The sequence below is a fragment of the Cotesia typhae genome, unplaced genomic scaffold (assembly GCF_013202065.1).
Source record: "Cotesia typhae breed Kobodo isofemale line unplaced genomic scaffold, CoteBio_Ctyphae contig_17, whole genome shotgun sequence".
Taxonomy (NCBI): Eukaryota; Metazoa; Arthropoda; class Insecta; order Hymenoptera; family Braconidae; genus Cotesia; species Cotesia typhae.
The window spans coordinates 16088-31920 of record NW_027423724.1 but is presented as its reverse complement, the minus strand read 5'-3'; the positions used below and the strand labels follow the sequence as shown (position 1 = coordinate 31920).

The 15833-nt window shown below is 31.8% G+C and overlaps 1 protein-coding gene across 1 annotated transcript; it reads right to left on the bottom strand.

Moving 5' to 3' along the window:
• Positions 1 to 323: 323 nt before the first annotated feature.
• LOC141537847 (uncharacterized) lies at positions 324 to 1340 on the bottom strand. The gene is made up of 3 exons (XM_074259032.1): positions 1294 to 1340; positions 534 to 1117; positions 324 to 346 (listed from the first exon to the last, which is right to left on the bottom strand). The coding sequence occupies exons 1-2, from the start codon at positions 1313 to 1315 to the stop codon at positions 645 to 647; spliced, it is 495 nt and encodes a 164-aa protein (XP_074115133.1). The 5' UTR covers positions 1316 to 1340; the 3' UTR covers positions 324 to 346; positions 534 to 644.
• Positions 1341 to 15833: the final 14493 nt, after the last annotated feature.

Genomic DNA, 15833 nt, shown 5'->3' with positions numbered 1-15833 from the left:
AAAACAATTAAAAATTTGTCAGAAACAAGAAAATTTTTTTCTTAAAATCGCAGTTAAATCATACCTGTAAGGATTGTGCAATTAAACTAGATATTTCATTTTTTTATCCATAATGATATCAGCAACAACAGTATCTTCAATTCCAGATTTATAATTAGTTTTATTTATTTCATCCCATGATTTTTAAATCTTCCGAACATTGGTACGTTTGGCCCAGATGACACAGGCCAATATACTTCAAATGCACTTCTCAATATGATCTCAAAAATGTGGTGACGACATGGTAACCAGATTAACTCTCTTCCCAAAGTCTTTTCAATTGCCTTACATGTACCGTTATGAATTCCTGTATAAAGAAAATAGATAACTATCGTTAAATTTAATATTTTCGACAAATTGTAGATTATATTTAAAATCCAAATGAGTAAATAATTCTCAATAATTTCAAAAGTGAAATTCAGTAAGCAATAAAAATTAAACTAGAACGTTAATAATTAAATATTTTTTAGATTAAATTATCATTGATAAGTTACCTGTATTAACTGCCGTCGTGTCAAAACACATCGCCTTAACATAATTAGTAATACCCCATTCACTCAATGTCGATAATATGGCTGATGTTTGATTGTCTGCCGTCCCAGAATTCATTTTGGAACCCCAAGTAATTGTTCGGTACCAAATGCAGTTAAAATAACTGGTAGCCGTTCCACAGATTTTGATCCAACAAGGTCATTCAGCATTTTTCCGTCCCAATGCACAACGTATTTATCGTGTGTCTTAAAGTTGTCATTAAGTCCTTTAGCAATGTCTTCTCTTTGAAGCATACGAGCTCGTTGAATTGAACTATAACTGAGCGTTGTATCTTCAATTTTAATACCTACTGCTAGTAAAACCGGAGCAATAATAAACATCGCATTTCTACTGCTGACATTAGCTCGGTCGAGTCCAAAAATGACTTCAGGAGTTAAGACATCAAGTTTTGCTCGTTTTGTCGGAATTGGAGGTTCATACTCTGAATCAGATCCAAAATTTGTAACTCCACTTAATGTATACGTAGAGAACGACTCTGATTTTTCACTTGGAACAATCGCATGACTGGTAGACGGTTGATCTAAGTCTGGAATAAGATCTGTTTTATAAATTAAACGAAGAAAATGTATAGAATTTATTCATTTTGATGACAAATAATTAAGAAAGGACTCCAAAAATTGTCTAGTCAAATGTCATCTAGTCATCTATGAAAAGTTACACTACTACCTGACTTTATAATAATTAAATATCTCAGATACTTACTACTCTCATCTATTCCCATCATAGTTGTGGTTAAGTTTGATACAGGTACATTATTAGAAAGAATCTCTTTATGAGTACCGATTTTTTGATCCAAATACAACTTTCTAATATTATCATCAAGCACTTTTAAGGATTTTTCGCTCACAATGTCGAATAATTGTTCAAGATCAGTCTGAAATTTCATTTCCTTTTGGTTTTGCGCTGAATTCTTTTTATCGAAATTTTTTTGTAATTTTAACCATTGACTGTGATAGCGAAGAAAAATTTTTGACTGCATTAGGAGCTCCACTAGTTGGAATCTGATTTTTCTCCACAGTTCAATAACTTGGTCAACTGAATTTTTAGCACTTTGTTTGATTGAATACTTTAAAATTTTAAGTTGGTAGAAAAACACACGCATAACCTCTTTCACTTTTGGTAACTTACGTTCCGAAATTCTTTGTAGAGGTATTCCGATAAAACGTATTTCTTTATTCATTGTAGGTTAATTGATGATAAATAAATTTATGTGATGATTATAAGACTTATTTAAAATGAATTATTTTATTACGTATTCAAGATGATCAGTTTTAGGAACACTGAAAATACGGTATTAAATGGGTAGATACTGAAGATAGTTGAGAGTAGAAAACATAGATGGCGTTAGTTTCAGAAGACAAACAGAAGAAGAAATGGAATTCAAAACAAAAATCCCCTCGAACGAAAATTTTATGTATATTTTGTGAAAAACAATTTAAAAATACGCACTGAACAAATTTCATAATAATAAATGACAACGCGATTAAGATTTTAAATTATTAAAGATAAAATTTAAAAAAATATTATTAGAATAAAAACTTTCAAATGAATTTTTGAACAGAAAACATCTATAGGAGTTGCTTTTATAATAAAAACTCAAATTTGTCTAAATTTCCTTGAAACTCACAGAATAAATTGAAATTTTTCGAATTATTGATCAAAAACTAGAAAAATTGATATGCATTGATGTTTGACGATGAATATCTCGTAAACGCTCAACTTGATCGAAAAATCATAAGAGACCATTTTTATAGAGCAGTAAATTTCCTACAAAACTATGAGTTTCATCATTCATAATGATTTTTTTCATTGAGTTATAAAATTCATAAGAAATAAAAAATTTTCCGAAAAATAATAATCAAACTTTAACCGTTAATATCTTTTAAACGGTTGGGTTTATGAAAAAATCGTAAGAGACCTTTTTTGTAGAGCATTCAATTTCCTACAAAATCTAAGGAACAAGATATTTTTTCAAGTAGTTGGAAGCGAGATATAAATTTTTCTATCTGATAATAAGAAAAAATAGAAAACTGTAAGAAGGAGGACCTTCCCGTTACAATTAAGAACTCATGCTTGGAGAGGCTTCCTTAGAGGTGTCTAGGAACCTATTTTTCAGAGTACCAAACGAAAAAAAAAATATTCTTTTTTTTTGAATCACCCTAATATATATATATATATATATATATATATATATATATATATATATATATATATATATATATATATATATATCATCAGAGGCAGGAGTTATTGTTGGGGATTCGGTATTTTGTGATTCACTCATTTTTATTATTACAATTAATTAATATTCATAATTACAAAAAGATCAATTATTACGAATGAGTAGATAAAGTCGTACAAGGTTAAGTTAATTCAGGCCGCAAACAATATTAATAATATCTTGCGATTGACCAAGACTTAGGAAATAACAAATTCGCGATCACCAGGACGTCCGTTCGATCTCGATCTCAAAGCAAGAATGTATTTTCAAAAACTATTCTCAAATAGTCTGCCTGCTGCACATTTCTCTTTTCCTTATTAATTTTATGATACCCCTATCGTCCTGGGATCCCGACTACGTTGACAACCATGTGCCTACCTAGGCCTAAGCCTACCGCAATAAAACATTTTAGTTATATCTTATTTTACAAAATATTAAAGTAACAATACATTTCTTAAAATAACTAAAAAAATAGAAATATCCTAAAGAATATTCTCATCGCTTCGTCAGAAAATACTCCACTGTACTTTACTCTCCAACACGGCCATTCTGACAATCACACGCCCTCGGGTGTATCTAAAATATTAAGTTACAGTGGTATTTTAGTTTTTGATCTTGACTGACCTCGCTTATCATAAAACATTTTACAATAGGTAAACTACATAAGAAAATTTCAGAAGTCCATTCCAGTTACAGAAATCCATTAATCATTTATTATACTAAGGAGTTAACGTATAGTACTCAAGAGATCGAAATCCGTCAATCATTATTCCTTATCATCCAATCGTCAAACATCATTTCATTTTTTCTCCACCAATAGACCTTTGCACTATCTCTAGGCTACCCTGTATGCCACATACAGTATCCAACACATCTTGTAGTTGCCACAACTACCTGACGTCACATCATCAGCTGCCCATCGCACCCTGATCAAACTAACATTAGCCACTAATTTAGTTTGCAGTTGCGACTACACACTGATGCATGTGCGTGATCAAAAATGCAAAAACTATTCAGGTCCACGTCCTACAGCCATCAGTGCGCCACGTCATTGGTGGTCTCTCTTTCTACCAAAGTCCATATTTCAGGACCCGCATCAACAGTCTCTTCTGCACAATTTTCATTGTCCGAGCAGACATCCAACTCAATAGGAATATGATTCTCAGGCATTTCTCTCAACTTATCATGACTATACTTAAAACTCCTATTATTACTCAAAGATTTTAGTTTGTATCGATCATTATCAAGTAATTCTGTTACCACAAATGGACCTCTAAATTTTCTGTCAAATTTCGTCTGATTACGTTCTTCATTTCTAATTAAAACATGATCTCCGATTTTAAATCTATTGACTTTAGCTTTATTTTTATCGAATCTAATTTTCTCATAATTAGCATTCTCTTCTATACTATCGATCGCTCGTTGTCTTACATTGGAGATATCAATTTCTTTTTCGTTGTCATCAACTAACAATCTATAAGGTCTTATTTTCTTACTTTCTTACCGATTAATAATTCTAACGCACTAGATTTGGTAACACGATTCAGGGTTGAATTTAAAGCTAACTGGACTTCACCAATGGCCTCTTGCCATGCGCGATTATTAGATTCAACAGTAGTGAACATATTTTTTAGCGTACTCATCACACGCTCTACTTGACCATTTGCCCGACTAGTACCTGTAGCTATTAAATGCAAAATAATATTTAAAGATTCACAAAAACCTTTAAAGCCTTTTCCAGTAAAACATCTACCTTGATCGGCAATCACACGAGCTAGGACTCCAAAAATAAATATTGCAGCCTTTAAAGCTTTGATAACACTATGACTGTCAATTTTGCGAGTATGATGTAAATAGACATATTTGGTAAAACCATCAACAATAACAATAACGTATTCTTTGGTATTATTTTTACCACTCAATTTACCTGTAATATCTATATGCACAGTATGCCAAGGTATGCGGGTCTTGGGGATGGGATGCAACTCAGCTTGAATTTTACCTGAGTGGGTTTTAGAGAGTTTACAAGTAATACAACTGTCAACAAATTTACGTACATATTTAGACATACCCTCAAACCAGTAATATTCATAAACTTTATTAAGTGTTTTATCCCAACCCAAGTGCATAACAGACTCATGTACGTGGTTAATAACGGACCACCGAAAAGCTCGAGGTACGATCGGCAAACAGATGGTTTCACCTTTTCTTTGTATTTTTCGGTAAAGCGTACCGGCTCTAATCTCGTAAGATTTTGAGAGGTCTTCCGATAGTTCATCATTTTGTAATTTAGTGACTATTTCCGAAATTTCTGAATCACGCCGTTGTTCGGCAAGGAGCCAATCAATTGATATTTCCGCGAGTTTTACACGTTTCTCTTCAATTTTATTAACTTGTTTTGACAAATCAGGCAAAGGATTTCGAGAGAAGAAATCCGCGTGAGCCATGTATTTGCCTTCTCTATAAACTATATTGAATTAAAAAGCTTGTAAATAAGCCCACCATCTATGTACTCTATCGTTAAGGTCAATCTTATTTTGGGAAGACTTTAAAGAATTGCAATCAGTCACAACGGTAAATTGTCGTCCGTGCAAGTAATGCCGAAAGTGTTTTATTGATTTAACAACAGCCATAGTTTCAAGTTCATAGGAATGATACCTGGACTCGGCTGGACTTGTTCTTTTACTAAAATATTCAATAACTTTATTTTTACCATCTACTTTGCATGCATAAGTATTGCTCCGTACCCATCGGAACTGGCATCGGTATGCAGTTCTATGGGATAATCCGGGTCAAAAATAATTAAAACGGGTTCATTGGTTAAAATACGAATTACTTCTTGTCGAACATTTTCATGTCCCTCAGTCCATTCAATATATTTTTTACCTGAGGTGAGTACATATAAAGGTTTCATAATTTGTGAAAATCTCGGGACAAATCGTCGGAAGTAAGACGCAAGGCCAATAAACTGTCTAAGCTGGGTAACTGTCCGAGGAGCGGGTAACAACGTTAAAGAATTTATTTTACGAGGGTTTGGACGAACTTCCCCATCTTTAATTTCATACCCGAGATATGAAACAGATGTTTTAAGGAAAGAACATTTTGAAAAATTAAATGAGAATCCCGCATCTATAAGAATTTTTAATACCATTCGAAGTCTTTCAAACGCTTCCTCTATTGTATCCGCAATTACTAATACATCGTCTAGGTAATCTACAACGTAAGTATACGCGAGCTCACCTAGTGCTTTTAAAATTGCTCTTTGGAAAACAGAAGGAGCGTTTTTAAGCCCAAATGGCATTGTTAAAAATTCAAATTGGCCATCAGGAGTGACAAATGCCGTACGTTCTATAGATTCTGGATGTATGGAAATCTGATGGAAACCGCTGGCCATATCTAAACTAATATAAAATTTAGCTTTTCTAAGTCGCGGTATCTGATCTAAAATAAGCGGCAAAGGAAATTTATCTGCTATCGTGTTTTTATTTAATTCACGATAATCAACGCATAAGCGGTCTGATCCATCTTTTTTCTTAACTAGTAAAATAGGGCTAGCAAACGGTGAATTACTAGGACGAATAACATTCGCTTCAAGCAATTCATTAATTCTTTTTCTAACTATTTGTTTCTCTTCTACACTAAGTCTATATGGCCTTCTCTGTACTGTAATGCTCGGATCAATTAAACGTATTTCAAGTTCACCACCGTTAACGTGAGTACGAGGGAAGCCTGTGATAAAAGAACTTTCATATTCTTTTAATATTGAAACTAATCTTATTTTATCGTCTTTATCAACATCGGTATCAACGGTATCAAAATTGATGATTTCAACTTTACTACATTCATTTATGACTTTAGATTTACCGATATTAAAATTAAGTTGGGAAATATTTACTTCAAATCCCAAGCTTAAAATTTCTCGACCAATTAAAATATTTTCGTTCAAATATTCATCCGGGACAACGTGAAAAAGAATCTCTAATGTAAACGAATTCATAATAACGGTAGACAAAATTTGCAAATTACAATTTACTGCAACATTTCCGATACCCTTTAAAATTACTAATTCGTTGACTCTTCTTCCCGAGAACTTGAGAGCAATCGATTCTTTTATTAGTGAGCATTCCGCTCCCGAATCAAAACAATATGGAAACGACTCACCAAGATGGTTCAGAATACCCGTAGGAGCTGCTACTGTGCACAGATTTACACGACGTTCGACGCCACCGTTGTCCTTGTTGTTTCCTGGACCGCTACGACCGCTGCCTGAAGCCGTACAGTTTGGCGCAATATGGCCAGCTGCTCCGCATTTGAAACACGTCACAGGACGTGATGACGAGGGTGATCCTTGGCTGCCACGATAGTTACTGCTTTGCTCTACGTGTTTCTTCTTAAGTTTAGGACACTCAAACTTCTTGTGACCTATTTCTCCACAAAAATGGCACTTCACTGACACCGCTGGCTTGAAACGCTTTGAATCCGGTGCAGAAGAATTATCTGACGCTGACACGGGTCTTTTTCGAGTGTAGGAAAAGCCTCGCATTTCACTCAAAAAGTCAACTTCCGTTTTGATGTCAGTAGTCAATGCCACGCGCTCCACCCAATTATCAAGGTGAGTCAATCGCGCAAGCACAACCGCATTGATAATTTCGTCGACCGATAAAGACCTCCAGCGAGCCTTCAGCGATGATCGAAGTCGAATGCCGAATGCACCGACACTTTCATCCTTGGTTGGTAACTCCTGGTGAAGTTTCAGCACGACCGCTGTCGCAGTTTCCTGTCCACCAAAACGTGACACGAAAAGTTCTTTTAATTGCGGCCACTGTATACCCGGAATTGATGCTTGAGACAGCCACTGAGCCGCTGAGCCTTCCAAAGCTTTACTAAGCGCCGATATCAATCCGCTTCCTTGGAGAGGGTTTTCCAATAGGCACAATTCCGTTGCTGAACACCATGCAACAGGATCCGATCCCGCACTTCATTATTCTTTGTCAAAGACGGCTTCGGTAAAAAAATTCTTCATAAGCTCGAAAAATGTATTCCACTGATCGGGTGCTGGACCAGATGGAGACGATCCCACTTCTGATGTCAGAGAGGCAGGAGTTATTGTTGGGGATTCGGTATTTTGTGATTCACTCATTTTTATTATTACAATTAATTAATATTCACAATTACAAAAAGATCAATTATTACGAATGAGTAGATAAAGTCGTACAAGGTTAAGTTAATTCAGGCCGCAAACAATATTAATAATATCTTGCAATTGACCGAGACTTAGGAAATAACAAATTCGCGATCACCAGGACGTCCGTTCGATCTCGATCTCAAAGCAAGAATGTATTTTCAAAAACTATTCTCAAATAGTCTGCCTGCTGCACATTTCTCTTTTCCTTATTAATTTTATGATACCCCTATCGTCCTGGGATCCCGACTACGTTGACAACCATGTGCCTACCTAGGCCTAAGCCTACCGCAATAAAACATTTTAGTTATATCTTATTTTACAAAATATTAAAGTAACAATACATTTCTTAAAATAACTAAAAAAATAGAAATATCCTAAAGAATATTCTCATCGCTTTGTCAGAAAATACTCCACTGTACTTTACTCTCCGACATATATATATATATATATATATATATATATATATATATATATATATATATATATATATATATATATATATATATATATATATATCTAATGGGGCATTCGCCGACCAAATTTTTAAGGGTGTAAAATGTGGTATATATAGCAATTTCATACCCTAATAAGCCTATCTATGCATTCATTTTTCGAATGTATAGTTTTTTAATTAATTTTTTTTAAATTTGTCGCGTGGGGTATATATTGCCCATACATGTCGCGTGGGGTTTAAGTTTGATTTTTAAAGCTATGAATTTATGAATGAAATTTATGGACTCTTGAACTTCCAATTATGCTTGAGTTTCAACTAAATAAGTTATAAATTGCGGGAAATTGTCTTTTCTATAAAATTATTTTTTCTTCTTCGCGCTAAAGTATTTTTCATCCTAATACCGATAGTTTTTATTCTATTGAAGACAGAAAAAAAATCTGGAAAACGGTTGACCTAAAGGCCATCCCTGCACCTTCCCGCTAATTTCTAACACCAAGCGTTAATATATGACGCTTTTGAGCTCATCGAGCTCAAAAATATATTGTTTCTGCTGTTTTTGAGCTCTTCGAGCTAAAAACAATCAGTTTTCCAATAGATTAAGCTTACCGAGCTCATAGAAATAGCTCTTCAATGCTTTTGAACTCTTCAAGCTCAGAAATTTGATGGAAATTTAATAACACACAATTTTTTAATTTTCATACTGTCATAACTTTTGAATGAGTCAACCGATTTTCACGCGGTTGGCAGAAATCACTGTATTTTTTCATTTTTTTGAGTTCTATAAACATTTTGTAAACACAAATTAATCGGATATGAAATTTTGGATTTTTTCTTCAAAAATCAATTTTTTCAAATTTTTTTCGTCAACGATATCTCATGAACGAATCAACTGATTTTGATGCCGTTTGCGGCGATAGACGCGGTATTTCAAGGTTAACAAAATAATTCATTACACAAAAATCGATCTGACATGAATTTTATGAGTTATCTGAAAAAATTCACTTTTTTGCTTTTTTCGTCAACGATATCTCGCGAACGAATCAACCGATTTTGATGCAATTAACGGCGATCGACGCGGTATTTCAAGGTTAACAAAATAATTCATTACACAAAAATCGATCTGACATGAATTTTACGAGTTATTTGAAAAAATACACTTTTTTGCCGTTTTTTGTATTTTTTTCGTCAACGACATCTTACGAACGAATCAACCGATTTTAACTGGCCCGACGGCAATCGACGTGATTTTTTGATGTTAAGAGCGAATAAGTTTTTGAAATTAATTGATAAAGCCGTTTAAAAGTTATTCCAAAAAAACCACTTTTAGAAAAAATTTTTTTCTTAGTTTTATTGAGATTTCTCGGAATCTACCGGTCCGAATCGGTTCTACTCTACAGGAAATCGAAGTTTAGTGAAGCTCTTCCGAATGCCACCAGTTTTGATGAAATCGGTTAAGCCAATCAAAAGTTATAAGAGGTTTACATACATCCACACACGCACACACACACACACACACACACACACACGCACGCACAAACACACACATACATACATACATACATACATACATACAGACACCATCGCGAAAGGGTCAGGGAAGATTACAAAGTCCTTAAAACGTCGAAATCTGTTGAAAACTCGATTTTTGCAAAACGGGATAGAAATAATAACTTCCCGATTTTTCGAAAATCTTCGATTTTCTTAGCGGGAAGTTAAAAATGTAAGAAAAAAATTGCGTAAAATTTACTTTTCTACAAAGTCTATTTCTAGCAATTTTCCTGTACTCTAATTGTTTAGTAGAAAAGTTCGAAATTAGTATGAAATAAATTGAAGAGGAAAAAAATTATTTCCTAATACGAACTACTGTAGTTTGCATTGTATAGGAGAAAGAGGAAAATATCCTGATTGAAAGTTGTAAGAAATTTACTCAGCACGAAAAAATGATTCTTACAGTTTTCCGATAACTCCAACTGTATCATAAAAAATCTTCAATTTAGTTTAAAGTTAATTAATCCACAAATTCACTGTTTTTTCTTCTTCACGTAACGGTATTGTTTATCCTAGTACCGATACAAGAAAGTTTTTCAGACAAAAATTCTTGGAAATTTTCTATTCTACAAAAGACATCTTATACAAGATTATTATATAGTCAACAGTTCATATAGAAAACCCAAAATAAGATAAGTATACACTCGTATCCTACGCGACAAATTTTTTTTTTTTTATAAACTGCTGTAGTTTGTATTCTATTGAAGACAGTGACAAAAATATGTAAAAATAATTGCGGGAAATTGACTGTTCTACAAAATCTATTTGTAGCAATTTTCATGTACTTTGATAGTTTAGTAGAAAAATTCGAAAGTCGTATGAAATAAATTGAAAAGGGAAAAAATTGTTTTCCATTACGAACAACTGTAGTTTTCATTGTATAGGAGGAAAAGGAAAATATCTTCCTTAAAAGTTGTAGGAAATTTAATTTGCAAGAAACAATGATTCTTACAATTTTCCGATAACTCCAACTGTATCATAGGAAATCGTAAATTTAGTTTTGAGTAAATTAATCCACAAATTCACTTTTTTTTCTTCTTCACGTTACGGTATTGTTTATCCTAATACCGATACAAGAAAGTTTATCAGAGAAAAATTCTTGGAAATTTTCTATTCTACAAAAGATATCATATACAAGATTATTATATAGTCAACAGTTCATATAGAAAACCGAAAATAAGATAAATATACACTCGTACCCCACGCGACAATTTTTTTTTTTTTTTTCATAAACTGCTGTAGTTTGTATTCTATTGAAGACAGTGAGAAAAATGTAAGAAAAAAATTGCGGGAAATTTACTTTTCTACAAAAACTATTCCCAACAATTTTCCTGTATTCTAATAGTTTAGTAGAAAAATTCTAAATTCGTATAAAAATAAATTCAGAAGGGAAAAAATTGTTTCCCATCACGAACAACTGTAGTTTTCATTGCATAGGAGGAAAAGGAAAATATCCTTCCTAAAAGTTGTAGGAAATTAAATTTGCAAGAAAGAATAATTTTACAATTTTCCGATAACTCCAACCGTATCACAAGAAATCGTCAGTTTAGTTTAAAGTTAATTAATCCACAAATTCACTGTTTTTTCTTCTTCACGTAACGGTATTGATTATCCTATTACCGATACAAGAAAGTTTTTCAGACAAAAATTTTTGGAAATTTTCATAGAATTGTCAATAGTTCATATAGAAAACCCAAAATAAGATAAATATACACTTGTACCCCACGCGACAATTTTTTTTTTCTTATATAAGCTGCTGTAGTTTATATTCTATTGGAGACAGAAGAAAAAATGTTATAGAAAAATTGCGGGAAATTTACTTTTCTACAAAATCTATTTGCAGCAATTTTCCTGTACTCTAATAGTTTAGTAGAAAAATTCGAAATTAGTATGAAATAAATAGAAAAGGGACGAAATTTTTTCCCAACACGAACTACTGTAGTTTGCATTGTATAGGAGGAAAAGGAAAATATCCTTTTTAAAAGTTGTAGAAAATTAACTGCAAGAATAAATGATTTTTACAGTTTTCCGATAACTCCAACCGTATCACAAGAAATCGTCAGTTTAGTTTAAAGTTAATTAATCCACAAATTCACTGTTTTTTCTTCTTCACGTAACGGTATTGATTATCCTATTACCGATACAAGAAAGTTTTTCAGACAAAAATTTTTGGAAATTTTCATAGAATTGTCAATAGTTCATATAGAAAACCCAAAATAAGATAAATATACACTTGTACCCCACGCGACAATTTTTTTTTTCTTATATAAGCTGCTGTAGTTTATATTCTATTGGAGACAGACGAAAAAATGTTATAGAAAAATTGCGGGAAATTTACTTTTCTACAAAATCTATTTGCAGCAATTTTCCTGTACTCTAATAGTTTAGAAGAAAAATTCGAAATTCGTATGAAATAAATTGAAAAGGGAAAAAATTGTTTTCTTAATAGTCTTATGAACGTGGACTTGGCGCGTTTTTTTTTACAGTGAAACTGTTTTTGTTCGGATACTTTTACATAGCAAAGGTAAACAAACGACTTTATAGATTTTGTTACGATTACTAAAAAAAAAAATTTTTCAAAAAAAAACCGAATATATAAATCAGCAAAAATAAATAAATAAATATAAAAAACTTGAACGTATAAAACTGAAGTAAACCATGTGTCGGAAAACCAAAAGTGTGACGTGCGGTATCGAATAATTTCAATATTGTAATTTGTTTGAACAATACAATTCTATTATTTACATTTAGAAATTTATGACTGGATGTTCCTGGAATTTATGATAATTTATTATTCGTTTCTATTTTAAAATTAAATCAAATATAAATAAAAATACCTATTAAAAAATCAAACCAGAATTCATTTGATTTAAAAAGCTGATTGGCGCGTGGGGTGTAAATATAGTATTAATCTAATGTTAATAATGCTCTTTTTTCATTACAAAAGTCTGATCAATTTCTGCGATAAGATTACATTTGCTTGCTCATTTGTGATCATAGGATTATCTGTGTAATTCAAATTTAATTGAGTAAAGTAAAAGTAGAAGGACAATATTTACAGAATATACCTTATGACTAGTAAGATTTGTACTGTTGAGTGAGGTACTAATATAATTTTATTCATATATAGAACAACGTTTAATATTTTTTTTTAGCTAGAAACCCATTGATTCTGATTTCCGAAATTAAGTTTTTTTTTTAAAATGCTTCTGAACTTTAAAATTATGAATTTTTTCACTGCTCTACATTCTTAAACATATATGTAACATCTGATTATATATCTAGCGCATGTGGTTTTGTACGTCATTTCCATCCTAACGTGGGGCTTTCGCCGACAGTTGTCGAAGCATATGTGCGATGTATAGGGCTTTTGCAGACATTTATAAATGTATGCAAAAGTCCTATAGTACTTGTTTGTGAGAAAGGGTGGGGTACAAAGAGCCTTCGCGAAAATACGCAAACGTATTTCACTTTCGCCGACCGTCGGCAAAATGCATATACAATAAGAAGATGTAGATTCTAAATCACTTTAAGCCTGTACGCAGTCTGTAAAAATAAATATTTTTGTTTTCTGTATCAAACTTTCAAGAACTTTTGAATATGAAAAATTATTCCATTTTTGGCACACTTTTGATGTATAAGTAATATTATTTTTTCAAAATTTCAATGGATTTTCACTTTTATTGTCATTTTGAGTAATACTCTGAAAATTGTTTATTTTGTTGAGAGTTGAAAAAATCTAAAAAATAATTAAAATAAAGTTATAGTATTATTAACAAAGAATACTATGGACAGCAACAATTTGTACTCCAGTAAATTGTTCATCGATTTAAATATTTTTCATTAGTAAGAAATAATTAACCATTATGTTTATTAACTTATTAGAACAATATACGATTTTAAAAAATTATAAATATTTTTACTAATATTGTGACGTTATAAATTTTCGCTCCAAAATAAATATGAAATAATGTTGTTATTTATTGGAATTATAGTATTTAATATTTATTAGCAATTAACCAAAACAATATTTTATTATGTTAATTTAATTTAAACTTCAGTTGTCCATATTTCCCGCTCTCATATCATTTTTTTGGTATTCTAGCAGAGTCACAGAGCGACATCTGCATTAATGTCATCGAAACTTGTTGTAATAACATTGACAATGAGTGTTTTCAGAGTAACTTAGATTGTTTATATTTATATGTTGTAATTCCACAATATATCAATTAGCAAGTAAATACTATAAAATTTCAACAATTTTTGAAGTAATGCGTATATACATTATTTATTTTTATGCTTAATAACCTGAAGCGTCTATAAATAAAAGTTACAGCTTATAAATTGAAATTGAAGCATGGTAAGAATAAAAGTTGTTGATCACAACGTTGTTTTTTTTTATAAAAATATAAAATTCGTATAAAATTTTTGGTTTTAGGCAGCTCAAATGTTAAATAATAATTCTCTTAAGAGTTTGTTGATTGAAGATATAGCATTTCGATATGACTGGAGTGATACCGACAGTGAGGGTTATGACGGAGACACTGAAGAATTATTGGATAATTTTCATAAAATTTTAGTCTTCAAATCTACAGCTGATAGAGATGAGAATAATTTGCAGTTCGTTAGTGATGAAAATTCTTTAAATGACGATAGTATTAGCTCTGAACCATTGACGGATGATGTAATCAATCAGAAAAATGTATCAAGTAAAGATGAAAATTCTGTGACGGAATGTTTTTTTAAGTTTTTTACAGAAGACATTTTGAAGGCAATCGTTGAGTGTACAAACACACATATTGCTAGGAGTAAGAATAATTTTTCAAGAAAAAGAGACTGTCAAGATATTAATATTGAAGAATTACGAGTTGTTATAGGTCTTCTCATATTAACTGGGCTATTCAAATTAAATTCAAATTTAGATGATTTGTGGGAAAAAGGTGGTATTGGAGTCGAATTGTTCCGGCTAACAATGAACTTAAAAAGATTCAAATTTATACTACGCTATTTACACTTTTCAATCTATAGTAATTGCGAGTCAAGAAAACTGGATAATAATCCAAATAAAATAGAAGAAATTATTGAAACGTTTAGGAAAAATTGTAAAGAAAATTTTGATGTCGAAAAATCTATTACTATAAGTCGAAAACTTTTGACACATAAAAGTGATTCAGATAGATCTGAAAATAAAGTTGATTTGTCTTCGGGTTTAATGATATATTATACGATGGACACAGATTACTATTATATTTCGCGACTGGAATTTTACGATAAAAAAAATTTCAATCGTTTAGAGGACAGCTATTCTAATCACCAAGATGCATTGTACTTCTTATTAAAGTTATGTAATGAAAACATTAATGTTGTTTTAGATGAGAGTTGCAAAATACCTGATCTAATTCTGAAAAATTCAGATTTTAAATGCCAAGTTGATACTGAAAAGGTTAACTTATTTATGACTGATGATATTTTAAATAAGTATACTGTCTTTGGACAGACAAAAAAACTTGTATTAAAACTGCTGTTTTTTATGATTGATATAGCGTGTTTAGATAGTTTTGTAATCTATCACGTGAACTTTAACAATAACTTGTCTCGAAAGCAATTTTTAAAAAAATTAGGCTTGGCTCTTGTTATTGATCACATTAAAATGCGAGCTACCAGTCAATATTTACCGAGAGAACTACGAGCTGAGGCCTGTATGTTTCTTTCATTAAAGACTGAACCAAAAAAATTTGACACAAAATTAGGTAAGGCTGCTAGATGTGTCACTTGTCCTCGAAAGGCAGACAGAAAAGTTCGCACAATCTGCTGCAAATGTGAACAACCCATGT